This window comes from Corvus moneduloides, chromosome 4 (assembly GCF_009650955.1).
Source record: "Corvus moneduloides isolate bCorMon1 chromosome 4, bCorMon1.pri, whole genome shotgun sequence".
In the NCBI taxonomy this organism is placed as follows: domain Eukaryota; kingdom Metazoa; phylum Chordata; class Aves; order Passeriformes; family Corvidae; genus Corvus; species Corvus moneduloides.
The window spans coordinates 9,106,393-9,125,317 of NC_045479.1; the positions used below are offsets into that span (position 1 = coordinate 9,106,393).

The 18,925-nt window shown below is 48.1% G+C and overlaps 1 protein-coding gene across 1 annotated transcript in view; it reads left to right on the forward strand.

The window, feature by feature from the left end:
- The window catches only part of ETV6 (ETS variant transcription factor 6), a 135,550-nt gene extending 117,345 nt beyond the window's left edge, over positions 1-18,205 (forward strand). Inside the window, exons 6-8 of the mRNA XM_032106039.1 lie at positions 705-847; positions 10,901-11,001; positions 14,178-18,205. Coding sequence (XP_031961930.1) covers positions 705-847; positions 10,901-11,001; positions 14,178-14,283 — 350 coding nt within the window. The 3' untranslated portion in view covers positions 14,284-18,205. The remainder of the gene's footprint in view (positions 1-704; positions 848-10,900; positions 11,002-14,177) is intronic.
- Positions 18,206-18,925: the final 720 nt, after the last annotated feature.

Here is an 18,925-nt window from a genome sequence, read left to right on the forward strand (position 1 = left end):
GAGACTGCCTTGAAACTGAAAAACACTAAACTAAACCTTAAGTGTCTGTTAGACCTTTAATTAGCGACCTAAGGACTGTTTGCCAAGAGGAAATTTGAATTCAATTATCCAAATAGAAAGTATTTAACCTCTCAATGGCACTCAAGTAATTATAATACTTAGGTGTTGTTTCTTTTCAGGAACCTTAAAAAGTAAAATAAAAAATCAAATTGAAAATTAAAGAAGGTGTCAGTTTTACATCACATGGAGTCTACAAAGGAAAGTTGTTATAGTGCCCATGCTTTAGACTCACATGTTAGCACAGAAAGGGACAGCCTCAAGCAGGGAGAGCAGGTTGCAGGATTCTTGATTTCTGCACGAAAACAGCCAGCAACAGCATCAGGGCCGACAGCGGGAGCTTTATGTGCTTCAGTACAACCATAAACACACAGCTAAGACCAGCAGGTCACCTCACACAGCTTTTGATGTGACAGGGGTGCTCTGTCAGTGTCAGGAGAACTGGGATGCATCAGAAGAGGCTGTATATTCCAGTCCATTTTACAAACGTTACTTGATACCAGCCAAGCCATTTTCATTTCGGGTTGCAGCAGCATTTCAGCCCTGATCCCAACTGTCCGTTCACTACACATCCACCCAAAAGTTTCCAGAATTAATCCCAAGGAAAAAAAGGGAAAGTTAATCTTTTCTTGCTTCTCTCTTCACAGACTGTAGATTGCTTTGGGATTATGTTTATCAGCTGCTTTCTGACAGCCGGTACGAAAATTTCATCCGATGGGAAGATAAGGAATCCAAAATTTTTCGGATAGTGGATCCCAACGGACTGGCCCGTCTGTGGGGAAACCACAAGGTAAGGAAGCAATGCAATTTTCCTCCTGCAGTGCTTCACCTCTTGTAGCATCACAGGATTGTTATAAACGGGGGAAGGAAGAGAGGATGGCATATAAATGACTGCTGGAAAACTGTAATCTTTTATTCTGTGTACATTAGAAATACAGTGCATCATCCATCCTGAAGCACTAAAACCTATTCTTCATATAGAGAACTTGTTGGTTTGATTTAAAGGCCTTTAGTTATAAATGCATGTAATTATAAAATTACAAGGAGTGCAAGAATTAACAGTTCTCTCTCAAGGCATCTTATTTCTTCTCAAAACCTGATGCTGAGGATATTCTGATGAGATGTGGCTTACGAGGAGCTCTGTACTACATCTCAGCAGGACCTTTCTGTGTTCCTGTCTGTAGCAACTCCCAGATCCTACACGCTGCCCTGGGACAGACACCAAATGCTGCAGGATTATGTATTTCCTTCTAAGAGGGCAGTTCCTGCTTTGTTCTCTGGAAAGCTGGTACTGATTTTTACAGCTTGGGGCTGAGTTATGTATGGATATTTCTGTACATGTATATAAGTATATTCATATGAATGTATGAGTAGTCAGCATGGATTTACAAATGGGAACTCATGCTTTGCCTCTGCGTCCTTTTTGGAGCAGTTCCCACTTTGCCCCGTCAGCTCTGGACGCAGGAGGCTGCAGGGGCCAGCCTCCGGAATCCGGGAGACCAGAGGTCTGGCTCGTGGGTCCTTCCACGGGACCGCGGCAATAGAGGCAGGTGGTGGAAGAAGGAGGCAGGCTCAATTGTGGATGAAATCCGGAAGGTTTATTGTGTCTCCGAACAGGGGACCTCGCCCCCCGGGGGTGTCCAGCAATGAGCAACCCTGAGCATGCCTGCCAGGGGTTTTATGGGGGGGTGGCGACAGGGGAGGGATGACAACGGCATCGAATCAGGGAAGGAGAAGGACGGGTCTGCGGGATGAGGGACACACAAGGGAACCTATCTTGGGAAAGGAAGGGAGGGATCCTCCCCCCAAGACCAATCACTCGATGCCCCTGCCAGAACTTTCTAGAAGCTTGGGAGGGGTGCCAGAGAGATTGGCAGGGGTCTGGGAGGAGACAAATAGAGAAAGCAGGGTTATGAACACAAAACCAGGAGGGTATAAACTGGGATGGTACAGTAACACAAAACCCAAAGGGGAGACCCAGACTGAACCAAACAAGACACACTCCCACATCTCCCCCTTTTTTGTTTTTTAAGATGGTTTAAAGTTCAGCTGGGGGTAATATCCAGAGTCCGGATGAAAGACCTCGAACTCTTGCAACTCAGGAGCCGTAGGTTCGAGCTCCGGTTCTTGCAGGGCCTCTGCATCCGGGAGTACCTCGGCTCAGTCAATATCTGTAGGGGAGGGGGAGCTTGTAATCAACTTTACTAACATTCTCTTGAGGAGTCCAAACAAAATTAGGGCAACCAACAAAACAAAAAGAAAAATCAGTCCAGATCGGAGAATAGATCCTGCCCATCCGGATAGTCCCCATTTGCTGAAGATGTCGCCGAGCCAGTCACCAGTTTCTTTCCGAATTTGCATCACCATGGCCTGCATCTTGTCTGTGGATGTTCTCCGCCCTTGATGTAAACATATGTGGTCTTGGCCCATGGTTTGCGCCAGGACTGACCACACGTTTGCTGCCCGTTGGGGAACTATCCATGGCGACGCAGGCCATGGGAACAGCCGCAGGATGACAACAAGCTGCAGGCTTCTGGCGATGGCTCGGATGGATGGTGCAGGATCCATTTCTGTAGTCTCTAAACTAGAAAGAAACTCAAAAGGAAGAATATCAAAATTGGGAATAACAACTGGGGAAGAGCTGGGGTCCAGAGGGGCATAGGGTTAACCCACCCCGGTTTTAGGGGGTGCTTGACTTCTTCCTCTGGTGGGCTGGGAAATACACGGTTTCACCCATTTTGATGGGATCCACCTAGGGCTCTCGGAGGTGGATATGCATGCATATCCTTTCCCCCATGTAACTAGTTCATGAGGGCCCTGTATTTCCCGAGTCTCCGGGTCTTTAACCAACACCGGAGGCCTTTCTTTCATTTGCAGCTGCTGAGACCGCCCGAAGTGCTGCACGATCGGTGGATTCAGGTTCTCAAAGGCACAGTTGAGGAAGTTTAGTGTGAACAGTGCCCTTGAGAGCCTGACAGCTGGGGATTCTAATTTCTTTGAGGACCTTTGCCTTTGTAGCATCCTCTTGATATTTTGGTGAGCCCTCTCAACTATCGCTTGACCTGTCGGGGAATAGGGGATGCCTGTCTTGTGCTCTATTCCCCATTGCTGCAGGAAGCTCCTGAACTCCTTGGAGGTGTAGGCTAGGCCGTTATCAGTTTTAGTAACTTTGGGGATGCCCAGGGTAGCAAATGCCTGCACTAGGTGCCTTATGACATCGCTAGCCCTTTCCCCTGTGTGGGCAGAGGCAAAGACGGCTCCAGAGAAGTTATCTACTGACACATGTACATACTTCATTCTGCCGAATGAAGTGACATGTGTCACGTCTATCTGCCACACCTCACAACTATTAAGGCCACAGGGGTTTGCGCCAGTGCCAATGGCGGGAAGAGCTAACTGGTGACATTCAGGACACGCGGCCATGATCGCTCTGGCCTGGTCATGCTTCAGATTGAACTGCCGGACCAGGGCAGGCGCGTTTTGATGGAACAGCTGATGGCTAATTTTGGCCTGCCCAAATACATCTGGGATCGGGGCCATCGCGGCTGGCGCAGCAAGGGCATCTGCCTTCCTGTTGCCTTCCGCGATGAACCCGGGCAGGTCCGTGTGTGACCTGACGTGCATCACGTAAAATGGTTGCTCTCAGTGGGAGACTAGGCTAACCAATTTTGAGAGCAACTCATACAAGGCTGTGTATGAGAGCAACTCATACAAGGCAATATGGCATGTTCAGCTCTGGAAACTACCCCTGCTACACATGCAGAGTCAGTTATCAAATTAAAGGGTTCGGGGAATCTTTCAAAAGCCCTGACGACTGCGTCTAACTCAGAAACTTGAGGTGATCCTTCCACCTCCTTAATATCAACCTCCCACCGCTGAATTTGGGGGTTTTTCCAAGTCATGACTGACTTGTAGGACACCCCAGACGCGTCAGTGAAAACGGTCAAGGTTCCTTGCTCTGAACACTCTTTGTATTTAATTCAAATTTGATTTCCGAATTAAAAATTTTGTGGGCTGGCCTATGTAAGGCAATTTGGCCTGTGTAGCCCTCCAGAGCGAACTGCAAAGCTTCACAATCATGAAGCAAGCTCTCCAACATTGCCTTGGTAATTTGGCCTGTTTGTGTCCTGACTGGTACGTGAATGCAGTCGAAGTCACATCCTGATAACTCCCTGATCTGGACTCTAGCCTCCCGGATCAGCTCAGCCATCAGCTCTTGTGGCGGTGTCATTCTTTTGGACCTATGATGACTGAGAAAGACCCACTCTATTATCAAGAGGGGGTCCCTCTGGTCCTGGTCTTCCTTGCTCTTCCTCTTGTCCTCCCATTGGAAGACAACCCCATGCAGGTGTGGCAGATTACCCAGGATGATGAACTTAAATGGCAAGTCAGGTCTATACCTGCTTGCTTGCCTGGTGGACATCAGGTGTTGCACCCTCTCCAGGGCTGTCCGCGCCTCTGGGGTAAGTGTCCGGGGAGAACTGAGCTCCTCTCCCCCTTTTAGTAAATCAAAAAGGGGGGCTAGGTCTTCATTGGATAGACCCAGCCACGGCCTTACCCAATTTAGTGACCCACACAGTTGGTGGACATCTGCTAAGGTCTTAATATTTGTATTGATAGCCAATTTTTGCGGCACAATGGTCCGCTTTGTAATTTCCAGGCCCAGGTACTTCCAAGGTGGCATCCTTTGAATTTTCTCTTCTTGGAGCTCGAACCCTGCAGCAACCAATGCACTGGTTGTCAGGTCAAGCACATTCGCAAGCATGTCATTGTCGGGGGCACACACGAGGACATCATCCATGTAGTGGAATATGACAGCCTCTTTTGCGGCTGCGCGAACTGGGGCAAGCAAGGAAGAGACATACCATTGGCAGATGGTCGGGCTGTTCTTCATGCCCTGTGGCAGCACTTTCCAATGGTATCTCTTCCTCGGGGCTTCTCGGTTGATAACTGGAACCGAGAAGGCGAAACGCGGGGCATTGTCAGGGTGCAGAGGAATTTGGAAAAAACAATCTTTAATATCGATTATTGCCAGCTTCCAATTTTGGGGAAGCATCATTGGGGATGGCATTCCCGGTTGGAGAGAGCCCATGTCCTCTATCACGTCATTAATTTGGCGAAGGTCCTGGAGGAGCCACCATTTATCTTTGTTAGGTTTTTTTATAACGAAGACAGGGGAATTCCAGGGGCTGTTGGTGTCCACGATATTCCCCTTCTTAAGCTGCTCTTCCACGAGCTTCTCGAGCGCCTCTAATTTCTCACTGTAGAGCGGCCATTGCTCTACCCAGACTGGACGGTCCGTTTTCCATGACAATTTCTGGGTAGGGCGCTCCTCAGTGACCGCTGCGCAAAAATTCTGCGGGGGGTCAGGAATGTCAATGGTGACTCCCCACTGCTGCATGAGGTCTCTCCCCAAGAGGGGTTCCTTGTAATACAATACGAACGGACGTATATTGGCCAATTGTCCGCTCGGCCCCTTAATTTGTACGACGCTTTTAGACTGTTTAGCCAATTGGATGCCCCCAACACCTTGTACGTGCCCTGCCACGTTTTGCAGTTCCCAATGTGCCGGCCATTCCCGTGTGGGAATGATCGTCACATCTGCCCCTGTGTCCAGAAGCCCCTTGAGGTGAAGGACTTCTTCCGCTCTGTTGATTTTACAGTCTACCCTCGGCTTCCCTGTCCCTATTACATGAGTGGCACACACCATTGGGTGTGGCCCTCCTGCAGGGATAGCCTGGGCGACCATCTGCCCTCTAGGCAGAAACAGAGGTGGACGGACACATCGCAGCCAGAGAACGGGTCCTTCGGGACTGGATGTCATGAGTCCTGGAGCGACTTCGATCTCTGGTGGTGTGCATTTAACATCTCCAACAATGACATACCTGCTAGGGCTTGGGTCCCACGTCCCCAGCTCACCACCGACACTTACTGGTGCAGCGTGCCACTCGTTGGTTTTCAGGAAGAACGGTGTCGACAGCTGCAACCTGAAAGAACCATCAGCAGGAGAAGTGAAGTCAGGCTGAAAAGTCACATCTGGTGATTTTGTGTCATCGCTATCTGCCCTCCCCTGTCCCTCCTCCCCCTTGCGTCCCGTCCCTTTTTTGTCTTCACGCGGGGCGGGCGCACGCTCCTCATTCAGTTTTTTTGTTCCCGGCCCTCAAGCCCCCCCCGACCCTTGTTCTCTTTTAAATTGATAAAACTGTCTCTTGAGTGGACAATCTTTGGTCCAATGCCCGGGCTGGTCGCAGAGGAAGCAGGTGTTCTTGGTCTGCTGTTGAGGCCGCTTCTGGCTGTTCTTTGCCGGAGGTGGTCTGTTGCTTCGGCCCGTGATCCTCTTCTGGTCCGCAGCAGTATGGTGTGTTGCTGTTCCCACCGAAATCGTTCCCCGGGATCGCTGCTTATCCGAGCCGGCAGGTTGCAGGTGTGGCGCCTTCGCAGCGCAAACCTCTAACATCGCCTGTATCGTCGGCGGAGGGTCCAGGGGGAGGCTCAGGATGGCCGCCTTGCACTGTGGGTTGGCGTTGACCATTGCCATCTCTGCGATGACCTTCTCTCTGGCCGCCGGCTGCTTAACCTGCAACTCTACAGCTCGGGTTAATCGCTCCACAAACCTTAGGAACGATTCAGTGTGTTGCTGACGGACCTGCGAGTACGTTAGCACGGGAGCGTCCGGCCTCAGGCCAAGGAATGCCTTTCCGGCCGCTTCCTTGACCTGTTGCAGCACCTCTAAAGGCAGACCTTGGGCCTGCTTCGGCGCCAACGCCCATTCTCCCTCGCCACTCAGATGGTCCATCATTATTTCCTGATTGTCGGCATCAACGGCCGTATCCGAACTTTGCAGAAGCACCGGAAGGAGTCGACGGAGCTCCTTTTCCCATGCTGATTTCCAGAGCAGAAACTCTACTGAGGAAAGCAAGCACGAGAAAAGCTGACGCAAATCGAAAGGCGTCATTACTGCTCCGGAGAGATTTGCCTTTAAAAGGCCACGAAAATATTTGCTTTCTCTCCCGAACTCCTTCTGCGCCTTGCAGAGTTCTTTGATCGTTTGGTGGGAGAGGGGTTCCCAGTTGGTGTGGGTCATTCCCCCTCTCCTGGACCTTTGATAAAAAACCAGAGCGGCCGAAGGAATGGAGTCCAGTTCTGGGTTCCGGTCCTCAGGCCCCTCCCCTTCTGGCCACTCACCGTGGGAACCGGAAGGCCAAGCATGGGAACCGGAAGCAGGAAGCGGGTGGCAACCAGACACGGACCTACAACAACTTCTAGGGGCAGAGCACGGGGGCGTGCACTGATGACCGGTGGGAGGGGCAACAGGGGTGGACCCAGCTTGGGTGTGGGAGGAGTTAGGGTACTGGGAGGGGTCATGACGAAAGGGGTTGGGACTTGGCAGAAAGGGGTTTTGGGATGAAGAAACGGGGGGAGGGCAAGACGGGGTTTCTGCGATGTGGCACCTGCCATCTTGTCCTCGTCGGGCAGGGAATCCATTTTCTAAGTTCTCAATATAACTAAAGCGAACACAGGGTCTAACAACTGGGGAAGTCGGGGAATGGGATAAGCCCCGAGCAGTCTGGCCAGGACTGTCTGGGCGGGGGGGTCGAGAATCCCGAGGGAAGCCAGGGAGTCGGTGGCAACCCTGCGCAGCATCGCAGTTTGCTTCCTTCAGGACGCCCGGTTTAGGGGACACGGGTTTAGGAGAAGGCTTAGGGGTAACTGGGGAACCGGGGGCAGGCTGTGCTTCTCTCTCCCTTTTTTGATTTAAAGCAGACCGAATTTGTAGGTATAACAAAGAAAACTTATCTAAATCCTTTTCTTTTGTCAATTCAGACTGAGCTATTCTTGCTCCCACGGCGTTCCAAAAGGGATCGCTTAAAACCAAACTGTGGGAGCACTGAGGGAAGTGCTGGAACAGCCACCGCACAAACCGTTTTAAACACCCTTTAGAAAAACGGTCCCCCCCCCCCCCCCAGGAGTCCCGCAACTTGGAAAAATACCCCCTTTTGTGCTGTGGACAGTTTTGCGCCCATAATCCACAGCACAACGTCTGGAGCTTTAAAAATAAACCAACCCTCGGACACCGATTCCCCGAAACTAGCCGGAGGCAAGCAACACACTCGCCCCGGGGCTGACCCTGGGCTCCTACGAGCCGCGCACCGTGCGAAGCCGTTCACCACGCGCTGCGCGCAGCCGGGCGGGTCCCGCTGCTCCTGCCGCGCCTCGCTCCGCCGCCGACACTGCGGCTCGCGTGGCTCCGCCCGCACGCGGAACTGCCTCGAAAGGCTTTACGGTAAGTTCCCCCCCCCCCGGGGAAATACTTACCTGCTGGTGTCCAGGCGAGCTCCAGGCGTCCCGATTTCCACCGAGGACGACTCTGCTGGCGCGGGCGGAGCTACCGTCCTCCTCCCCAGGAGCGCAGCTCACTAAAACGGAGCGTGCTACAACTGGGGCAGCTTGGCGTCCCAAGGACGCACTTGAAGTCCAATCAGTCCCTTCCGTGGGGTCCAGTGGAAGCGGGGGCCCCGCGATAGGCGCTTTTTGGAGCAGTTCCCACTTTGCCCCGTCAGCTCTGGACGCAGGAGGCTGCGGGGGCCAGCCTCCGGAATCCGGGAGACCAGAGGTCTGGCTCGTGGGTCCTTCCACGGGACCGCGGCAATAGAGGCAGGTGGTGGAAGAAGGAGGCAGGCTCAATTGTGGATGAAATCCGGAAGGTTTAGTGTGTCTCCGAACAGGGGACCTCGCCCCCCAGGGCTGTCCAGCAATGAGCAACCCTGAGCATGCCTGCCAGGGGTTTTATGGGGGGGTGGCGACAGGGGAGGGATGACAACGGCATCGAATCAGGGAAGGAGAAGGACGGGTCTGCGGGATGAGGGACACACAAGGGAACCTATCTTGGGAAAGGAAGGGAGGGATCCTCCCCCCAAGACCAATCACTCGACGCTCCTGCCAGAACTTTCTAGAAGCTTGGGAGGGGTGCCAGAGAGATTGGCAGGGGTCTGGGAGGAGACGAATAGAGAAAGCAGGGTTATGAACACAAAACCAGGAGGGTATAAACTGGGATGGTACAGTAACACAAAACCCAAAGGGGAGACCCAGACTGAACCAAACAAGACACACTCCCACAATGCTTGACCGTTGTGATATCCATCTACAACAAAATGATTGGCTCAATGGATTCAGGGAGAATAGTGGATATAACTTACCTTGATTCTAGAAAGGCTTTTGAGACTGTCTCATAACAGCCTCAAAGACAGACTAATTAAGTATGACCTAGACAAGAATACAGTGAGGTAGATTGAAAACTGGCTGATCTGCTGGGCTGAAAAGGTGGTGATCAATGGCACAAAATCCAGTCACTAGTCATTTTACCCCAGGGATTGATTCTGGGGGCAGTACTGTATGTCCATTAATGACCTGGATGATGGGACAGATTCTCAGACAACACAAAACTGGGAGAGTAGCTGATGCACCAGAGGGTTGTGCTGTCATCCGTGTGGTTCTGAACGTGGTGGAGATATGGGCTAATGGGAATTTTATGAACTTAGTAACTTACCCAACCTGCACGTTAATAATTGAGCCATGCCATCATGTCTCATGCTGGCTGTCTAAAACTGAAGCTCCTTCAGACCACTGGCCACTTGGGCAACACAGTGGCCTTTCAGCATATAAGAACTGGAAGAAGCACACACAGTATTTCAGGGGGCTTCCCAACGAGAGGAGTCTGGATTTTGCAAGGAAAACTTTGTCCCTGTTAGTGTTTCATTGCCACAGGAGCTCATGATGTGGCCTCCCTTGGGAGAGTTACTGTGGTCAGGGCAAGCAGAGGAGGTCTGCTCCTACTGGCCCTTTTAGGCAGGTGGATCAGTGTCCTTTGATGAAGCCAAAGTCGTGACATGGAGGCTCCCAAAACAAAAACGTGCTTCTACTGGTTTTTTGCCAATGGCGAGGCGGCTGCTTTATACTCGTGCACACACAGCTTTGCCAGCAGAGTTGTCTCTCTGCTGGGAGTGTCTGCCAGACAGCAACCACTGCTCCTCGGACCAGAAAAATGCTCTTAGTGTAGACATAGCCTAAGGGGCTGATCCTGCTGTTCCAAGTCAGTACTTAGGGGGCTGCCCACATACAGCTCTGCCAGTGCCCATCACTTCTGCCTTGTGACACTCAGCTTCAGCAGGGCCATCTCGTCTGAGAGCTTGGGAAGGTTTTGATGAATCATCTCATACCTCAATGCTCTGGCCATGGCCTTTGGGGCCAACAGCTCCCAGAATGAAGGGAAGGATCTGTCACAGAACCAGATGTACAACCCAGCTGGCTTCTTGATTTACACCTGTGTAAGAAGAGGAGAAACAGGCTGTCAGTCCTCACAGTGCTCTGTGAGCATTAACTAGTTAATGCAGGGGAATCCCAGAGGAACAGTGCTCTAAGCAGGGATTGCTGACAGATTCAGCCTATTAGCCACTACTCCTAGACTTTTACAAAAGGTGTTTTCATTAAGAACAGGCCTGTCACATCCCACTTGGCATGAGCATCTCCCTCCACCTAATGTCTCCTCTTGTAGTTAATTCTTTTGTTATCTGTGTTCCAAGAAACTGTAGAAAAACCTCACTTGGAATTTTTGTTAGACTCCTTGCTGAAATTGCTGTGAGTGGAAAGAGACCCACAAAAATTTGGTGATGAGGGCTGTGGGGGCAGAACAGGCCTGCAAACAGCAAAAAATGGTACATGTAATTTCTTGAACTGTCTTGGTTCCTTTAGGTAGCTGTGATAGTTCTGCAACTCATTTTGGGGCTTAGGAAGATTTTAATGAATCATCTCACCACTTTTTTCTTTTTTCTTTTGAAAAAAACAGAACAGAACAAATATGACTTACGAGAAAATGTCCAGAGCCCTACGCCACTACTACAAACTAAATATTATCCGGAAAGAACCAGGACAAAGGCTTTTGTTCAGGTAATTTTCTTTCTTTGCCATTCCTTTCTACAGACAATTAGTTTTTGAGGATGGAGGATGGAATTGTGTGGGATATCTCGTTGCCACAGTTATAACACAGCTGACAATGGCCATACATTTGTAAAAGCAGTCTAGAGCACTGCTTCCCAGCTTTCAAGGCAGCCACACCAGTTTACAAAAACACAGGCCTGTCTCAGTGATCAATGGAGACAACAGAAGTCTTTTCACTGCTTCACGCAGGCTGTGCCGTTTATCTAAGGTCTTGTTTAAGACCTTAGATAAATGATTCAGCCAAGCTGCTGGAAAACCCACTCCAAATGGACTTCTCAAACACAGCTGCCAGTGAAAGCTAAGCAGGGATCAGGCATTTCCTCAAGGGCACTGCAGAAGAGAAGCACTTGATGACCACATCTTTGGTGCTGCCTTCAAGGAAGAGAGGGAGCTGCCAGAGCTGTTCATAAAACCCAACGCATCGGATTGGATGATACAACCAATAATTTAGGAAATAGGGGCTGAAACAGCATTAAAGCAGGGAGCTACTTGTACAAACTTGAGTGCAGATGGCACAGAGTGAGAGCAGTCCTGTTCTCTTCTGACAACACCAGCAAATCCTAGTGCATGTCTGACCCTCAGAGCACTGAACTCAGACCAAAGACTGCTTTGCTGTCAGTGGCCTGGATCTAGTAGTGTGCTTGGAAATTATATCAGTAGGAAGGCAATCTTAGAATTTGTTTTCTTAAATAGCTAACAGAACTGCATTAGCACTCAAACTATCTTCAGCTGAAAAGGGTTCTGTGGAATGACTTGTTTATGTTAGCTCTTAGAAGGAAACATAGATGTGGGAAGGAGAGTGAAGGACAGAAGCGGTCATGGGCAAAATCAAGTGCTCGATTGTAACTTATTTTTCCTGTGGAAGGTTAAAACAAGGTTGCTTCATCAGTACCAAGGGTACCTGTATCTCTGTGGCCTTGTATGAAGACTGCATTGCTCTGGGGGAATTTCTGATGCTGAACAGGGAATGTGCTTCTCTTGAAGCTTTCCCTTCAGTGGGAACATGCACAAAACAGGAGTCCATCTCTTCTCAACCAGGCTGCCTATTTTCTCAAAACCATTGTAACTTAATGCCCTTGGAGACCACAGTTCCTCTGTAAGACTTGGCCAAACTGACCAACAGATTCAAAGGTCACCAGAGAGCATAAAACACGAAACTTCATTTCCTTTGGAAACTGGGAAAAAAAACCCTGCAAAACATTTCTTTGCACAATTCCCAATAAAAACTTTTTGATGTTGTTTTCTTAGACCTATTTATATCTGAAGAGCAAAAGAACAGCTGCAAAAAATCAAGTCATTAATGTGCCTTCCTTGGCTATTCCTTGCAAGCACAGAAATAATAGGAAATGTGACTTTAATGTGCAGGCTGTTGTCATCTGCAGATATCTGTATGGAGCTTTAAGTAAGATGGAGTCAGAAAAGGATTTCTAATAGGTTGGCTGGCTGTCTTCTGCAACAAAATAGGTCACAGCTAGTGTTTCTTAATTTTCATGCAGTTCTGGGTTGGGTTGTGTTTGTTTGGGTTTTTTTTAATGTAATCAAATGCTATTAGAAATACCCACACTGTGGTTTCCTCGATGTGACTTAAAGCACAGACCAGAAGGAATACCCAAAGTCCTGTGGTACAGCTTACATTGGCCCATGCCCCACATGGAGAGGAGGGCAGTGGGACCCCTCTGTGTTTTCATTTCATCCTTGTGCAAGATCAACAAGACAGTCACAGGGTTTAACTCAGGGCACAGTCTGGCTGTGGGCTTTGGTGCATTTTCAGTGTGTAGCCAGGCACTGATTCACCACTCCTGCATACAAGTTTTTCACCACCGTAACACCGTTTGTAGCAGCAGCATTTTTCCAGCAGTCACACAGCAGTGAGTCATAGCCCTTTCTTTTTTTTCCTAAATGCATATATGCACATGATTTCCAAAATTAGAAGGGATGGCAAAAGGTTAGTTCCAGGCTATGCTGTGTGTTTGCTGAGAGGCTCCAGCAGTGAGCACTCTGGGTCAGTGATAGTAACAAGGCTCCTGTTGGTTGCTTTTGTTTTCACTGGGGCAAGGATACGGAGCATATCATCAACCTGAAGTAAAATCAGCTCTTACGATTAACACATTTCATACTGCTGCATGTTAACCAGCATGTTGTTAATGAAAGACTGTGAAATTTTGTACTACTTCCAGCATAAATATCTTTCATCCTAATTTTTCCAGAAGTGCTTGGGAGTTGGGAAACTGATTTGTGTTGAAACCAGGATTTCATCCTTCCTGTGCCACTTTCTCTTCCTACACCACTAAATTGAAAACGAAAAAGCAGAGCTACCTCTGTGCAGTAGTATACAAAAGCATCCTGGCAAAAACCAAGACTGCAGACTTAAACTGCAGGCTGGTGTGTGTCCTTTCTCATTTCCTGCTGCTGCCATGCCTCCCCAGAGGCAGTTTCTGTCTCCAGCACCCTGCAGACTTAACTGCCTTGAGACACTGGTGCTGGGAGCCACGGCATTCATCACAGAGGATGCTGCCTCACTGCAGTCACGCTTGCTACAATCACAGAGGAAGAGACTGTCTTTGCTTACAGTTCCCCAGCCCAAAACCTTTTACCTTCAGGGCTTTTTCCATTTCCTGGAACTTGTTCTGATTTGGACTTCGGCTTTTTCCCCCTCCGTTCCTTTGGTGTTTTGTGTTCTTCTCACTCACCTACACGCAGGCCTGTAGCCCTGTGCCTCCCCACACCTTGCAAGGGCTTGTGCTTTGAAATATGCTGATCATAAACACTTTCCATGTCTCTGTCACCAGACACCACACATGAGTGTACCTGGGCCAAGCTGTCATCTGACATGACAACAGCAGACAATATGAGGGAGAAGAAATAAATATCATTCTTTGGAAAAGACTATGGGGTTTGGTTCAGATTTGGGCTTTCAAGAAGCTGGGGTAAATGCCAGTGATTTTTTTGTTTCCTTTCAAGGTATGCAGGAGGGAAGACACCTGGGGAGAAGCTGGGAAATACTAAGGCTTTGGGAGGATACAGCAAAGCTTATCTTGGGAGCTTTAGAGCTCAGGGGTCTCAACAACTTGGTGAAGATAAAAGCTGAGACCCCTGAGAAATGCGCTGGTTTCTCTGTTTTGCAGGTTCATGAAGACCCCAGATGAGATCATGAGTGGCCGGACAGACCGCCTCGAGCACCTTGAATCCCAGGAACTGGATGAACAAATATACCAAGAAGATGAGTGCTGAAGGAAACAGGTGCACCACCTCTGTGGGTCCAGGGGAGAAACATCTGCCCGATGGTCAGCACGGTTTGGGAGGGGAAGCAACAACACAGAAGCAGTACTTGAGGTCGCCACTTAGCTTGAAGATCACGCAGGACCTGAAGCACCTTAACAAAACAAACTAACAGGCAGAAGTGGTGCTGGCAGGAAAGCAAAGGGGAGAAAGCCTGGACTTATGCACTACTTCACTGTTCCTACAAAGTCTCCCTTGAGTTTTTTCTTTCTTTTTGGTTTGTTTCAGTTTTGGGGGTTTTTTGTCATTTTTTTTTCCCTAATAAACATGCAGTTTGACTTTCCTTATCTCACATAGGACAAGACATCAGATTATGCTTCTTTTTTTTTGGTGGTTTTTTTTTTTTTTTTTTTTTTTTTTTTTTTTGGAAGGCTTTCCTATGGAAATAGAGTGCTCTTATTTTCTGTGCAAGTCTCATGACACAACACCGCATAAACAATAGCAACACAGAAGGGATTTGCTCAAGGCTTCCAGTTTGCTTGGATCAATTTATATGTGCTGCCACTGAGAAATGTGTTGAAGCTACCAAAAGAATTTCTCACATATACCTGTCAAATGAAGAGGAGACACCCTTCACATGTAGGCTGGGCTGTCATCCCAGCATAGCTTGGGCTCACAATGAGTACTCCGAGTGGCTGTTAACTGCTGGAATATGGACCAAAACCAATCACCTAAGTGCTCCGGGGAGGAGAAAAATAAATGTGACAAACCTCTGCAAGAGACTATCAGTTAACATTTTCCCTCCTTCTAGCAAAGAAGTGATAGAATGGAGCAGGGGGAAGGGAGGGTGGGGACAAATACATATATATGTGTGTATATATATAAAAGTTCCATATATATATATATATATATATGAATATATATGTAAACCCCCCAGTATATTCACAATGCAGAATTTCAGTTCAGAGTTTTCTATAAAAAGGGAAGACTGAAGCATCTGTAATTACAGAACGAAGGGGTGTTTCTCATACCTGCTAGCAATTCTGGGGTGAAAGGTGAAGGACTGTTCCTTACATCACAGGGAGAAAGCAAAGGGACTCATCACATGGTTTGTATTACTCAGAAGCCTCTCCAGGATCATTTTGTGCTGCTGGAGAGGTAGATGATTCACCACTCTAAAAGCTGATGTTAGAGAACTAGAGACCAAATAGCTATACTTATATCTTGTAATTGATTTTGGCTTTGTTTTGGGATTTTTTTTTTTTTATGCCTCCCACTGCCCTCCCCCATCCTACAGCTCTGCCATCAAGGAAGCTTGACTGTTTTTAACATGATTTAAAAGACAAGAGAAAAACAAACCCTACAGCTGTGTTGCTTTCTTGGTTTGGGGTTTTGTTCTGGTTGCAAGGTGCCTCCATTTGGTTTGGTGCACTGAGGGTGCTTGGCATGAGGCAAAGAGCTATGCCTGGTTTGGTCACAGAATGCTCAGCAGTCCTTGATGCCCAAACAAGAGAACCTGCTGGCCTGTTTCATTTCAAAGCTTGGACCACCAGGACAGGAATGCCTGTGGTGTCCAGGTGTCCAGTGATCCATCAGCAGTGGTCCTTTGAATGGAAGGAAGATCTAGCAGCAGAAATGGTGCTTGCAGAGGGAGAAGGTGTATAGGGAAACTGCAGGAATCACATGGTGCCTGAAAGAAAGCATGTCCACACCAGTGCATTAAAAGCAGAAAGCCTCTTTAATGGAAACATAAAAGAAACTAGATCTGGAAAAAAATCAAAAGGCTAATCTAATCCATTTCAACCAAAAAACAAGGTACATTCCCATGATAGAGCTTTTATCAGCTATTAAACCAACACGACATTTGATCTTTCCACATATTTAACAAGAGGGTTAACCTCTCCAGGAAAACATGGCACTCGGCAATGAACAGTGTCCCCTGTGTTTAAATGGAGATAGACCAATCTCACCAAAGACTTAGTGTTGAGTCACAGGTCGTAGAAGGAACAGCTTTGTTAAGGGTGTAGATAAGCATCGTACAACAAGGAGAGATTTTTCTGAGCCAGTATCTGATGAAGAATGACAAGGTGTACATTTCTCCCTGAGCTTTTCCCAGCCACGTTTTTTCTATAAAATCATAGTCAGTAAGTTACAAGTCCCAGCACACCACGTACTTGATCTTTTCTGCCTCAAGATAATGGACAGGGGAGTGTTTTTCAGCAATGTGTCACCTGTCTCTGTTGTGACTCTCAAGTACTTGGTGCTCATGAGGCATGAGATTGGGAGACACTGTGGGGCTTCAGTAGTCACAGATCTGAAACCTAAGGTCCCTTGAGACCAAGGTCCCAGGGAGTTACTCTGTCAGCCTGCTCAAGGGCACCCGAGTTGCAGCCAGGTCTCAGGAGCTGGAGTGAAGTGGTGAATTTGACAGATGGAGTGTGATCAGAAGTACCAATGTAAAGAAAGGCTCTAGCTGTATCTTTGGGTGTCCAGTGGTAGAAAGAAACTAAATTTTTGTAGAGAATGATTCATCCTCTTTACTGTTGTGGTCTAGACAACTGCATAACTGCATTATTTTCTTTCACCTGCTGTTGCAAGATGGTGAGGGACCAAAAAAAAGACCAATAGGGACTTCCTGTATAAAGTGCTCTGATGAGTCACAGCTTTTTGTCATGGCCAAGGTGCACACTGCAAAATACAGAGAACCAGATACAATCCACCCATTTCCTCATCATTATCTACCGAACAAAGTCCATCCTCAGCACTGGGTAAGACAGGAAAATCACGTTGTCCTGTAGGGAAACTTTATAGCGGAAATGTTCACCTTTACAAAAAAATGCAATCACTTCCACTTGCAGAATCTAAATCAAAGGGAAAACAAAATGTTTGTGGCTGTTGGAAACTCTTCTCAGTTCACACATAAAGGACATCTTCAGACAATTTCATCACAACCACAGAGAAGGAGTTCTCTCAAGGCTGATGCTAGTTGGAATGAAAATAGCCTTTGACCTTGGAACAGGCCAGTCCCACAGGCCTTTCCTGTCTCCTGCCAGGTCTCCTGGTGCCAAAGGGAATGGTGTGGGTGACACCGGAGCTGCCAGAACTGCAGGGGCTTGGGACCTGTTCTGGGAGCTGCAGGATTTGAACTGCTCTTGGGGTCTTGAAGTGAGTTTATCAGGTATGACTAAAAAAGTAGTGGCAAGCTAGAGCAGCTGCAATAGGGAGATTCCCATCAACCTCTCATCCACGTGGCAGATCCATGGGAGTGCAAAGACAGCTTTAACATCCTGAGCTATAGGAATGTGTCGCTGCCTGCCAGGACTAGCAAAGGTAACACTGTCTTTCTACCAACACTGACACCTGCCTTCCCCCCAGTTTCTGATTTCCCAGTGTAGAATTTGCCAGCAGCAAAACAGCCAAACTTTCTGCCTTTGCCACCAAAGCGAGGAAAGGGAGAAAGCGTTTCATCCTTGGAGACACACAAGTCACCTGGACGTGGTCCTGGGCAACTGGGCCTGGCTGGCCCTGCCTGACCAGAGGGGGTTTGACCAGATGATCTCCAGAGAACCTTGCCAACCTCAGCACCCAGCAAAGGTTCTGAGTGGTTAAGTGGTTAAGCAAAGGTTAAGTGGGACCTTCATTGTCATCAGTTGCTACAAGCCTCAACAAGCCAGAGGCCAGTCAGGTAGGACATGCTGCAGTTCCACAGCAGAGTATTTTCTTGATTGAAGTTTGAAACCTGTTGACTGCCTCTCCATCCAGAAAACACTACTGGGGCCCTTTCTGTGAACACTAAGTTGCTGCCATCCTTCCCAGATTTCAAACTCCACATATGCATTCTCCAGATTTCTTTTGTCAGACTGCAACTGTATGCGAATCCAGAGTTTGAGGTCTTCGGGTTTTTTTTAAATAAAATTCTAGTGTTTTTATTGATGACGGCTTTTGTTTTTTTAAGGTGTGGGGCTACGGGACTGAATCAAATGAATGTAACAAAACAAAAACAAGCCTATTCTCAGGGCCAGTGAGTTGCAAATAATTTTTAAAATGCTTGTAATTACATCATCTCAATAAAAAAAATTTAATATAAAAGCAGGAATGCCAAATTTGTTGGTGCAATCATTGCTACAAGGTTATTTCTTTTTAAGAGCCATGGTACCCAAGAGTCTATAGCACATAGCAGCTGTTTTCAATCAGGAAATGAAACCTGTAGGCTCCCCCTGCTCAAACATGTATGAGCAGTGTCTTGATCTTCCTTGGGAAGTGTTGTTAAGGCTGTCCCTTGAAATATTTACTTGGCTGCCTGTCCTGAGAGATGAGCCGAGTACTCCTCTAATGACTGGATGCGTGTACCTGGTTCTCCTTCCTTCTCTTGGAGAGGACATAGAAGGAAAAAGAAAAACCAAAAATGAGTTGTTGTGGTGACTGATGCATCTTTTTTGGCCTGCTAAACCGGCCAGGTCAAAGAGTGTGGGAGCAAGAGGTTTTGAAGAGTATTCATCTTTGCAAACCAGTCTAGAAACCCAGCCCCTCTCTTCCAGCATAGCAGGACTGTTTTTCAACTGGTTATCCCTAACCAGGAGGTGAGGAGAGAGCAAGATGAGGTGGCACAAACTGCTCCCTGCTGTCCCTGTCTCTTGCACGGTGGGGTTCCTGG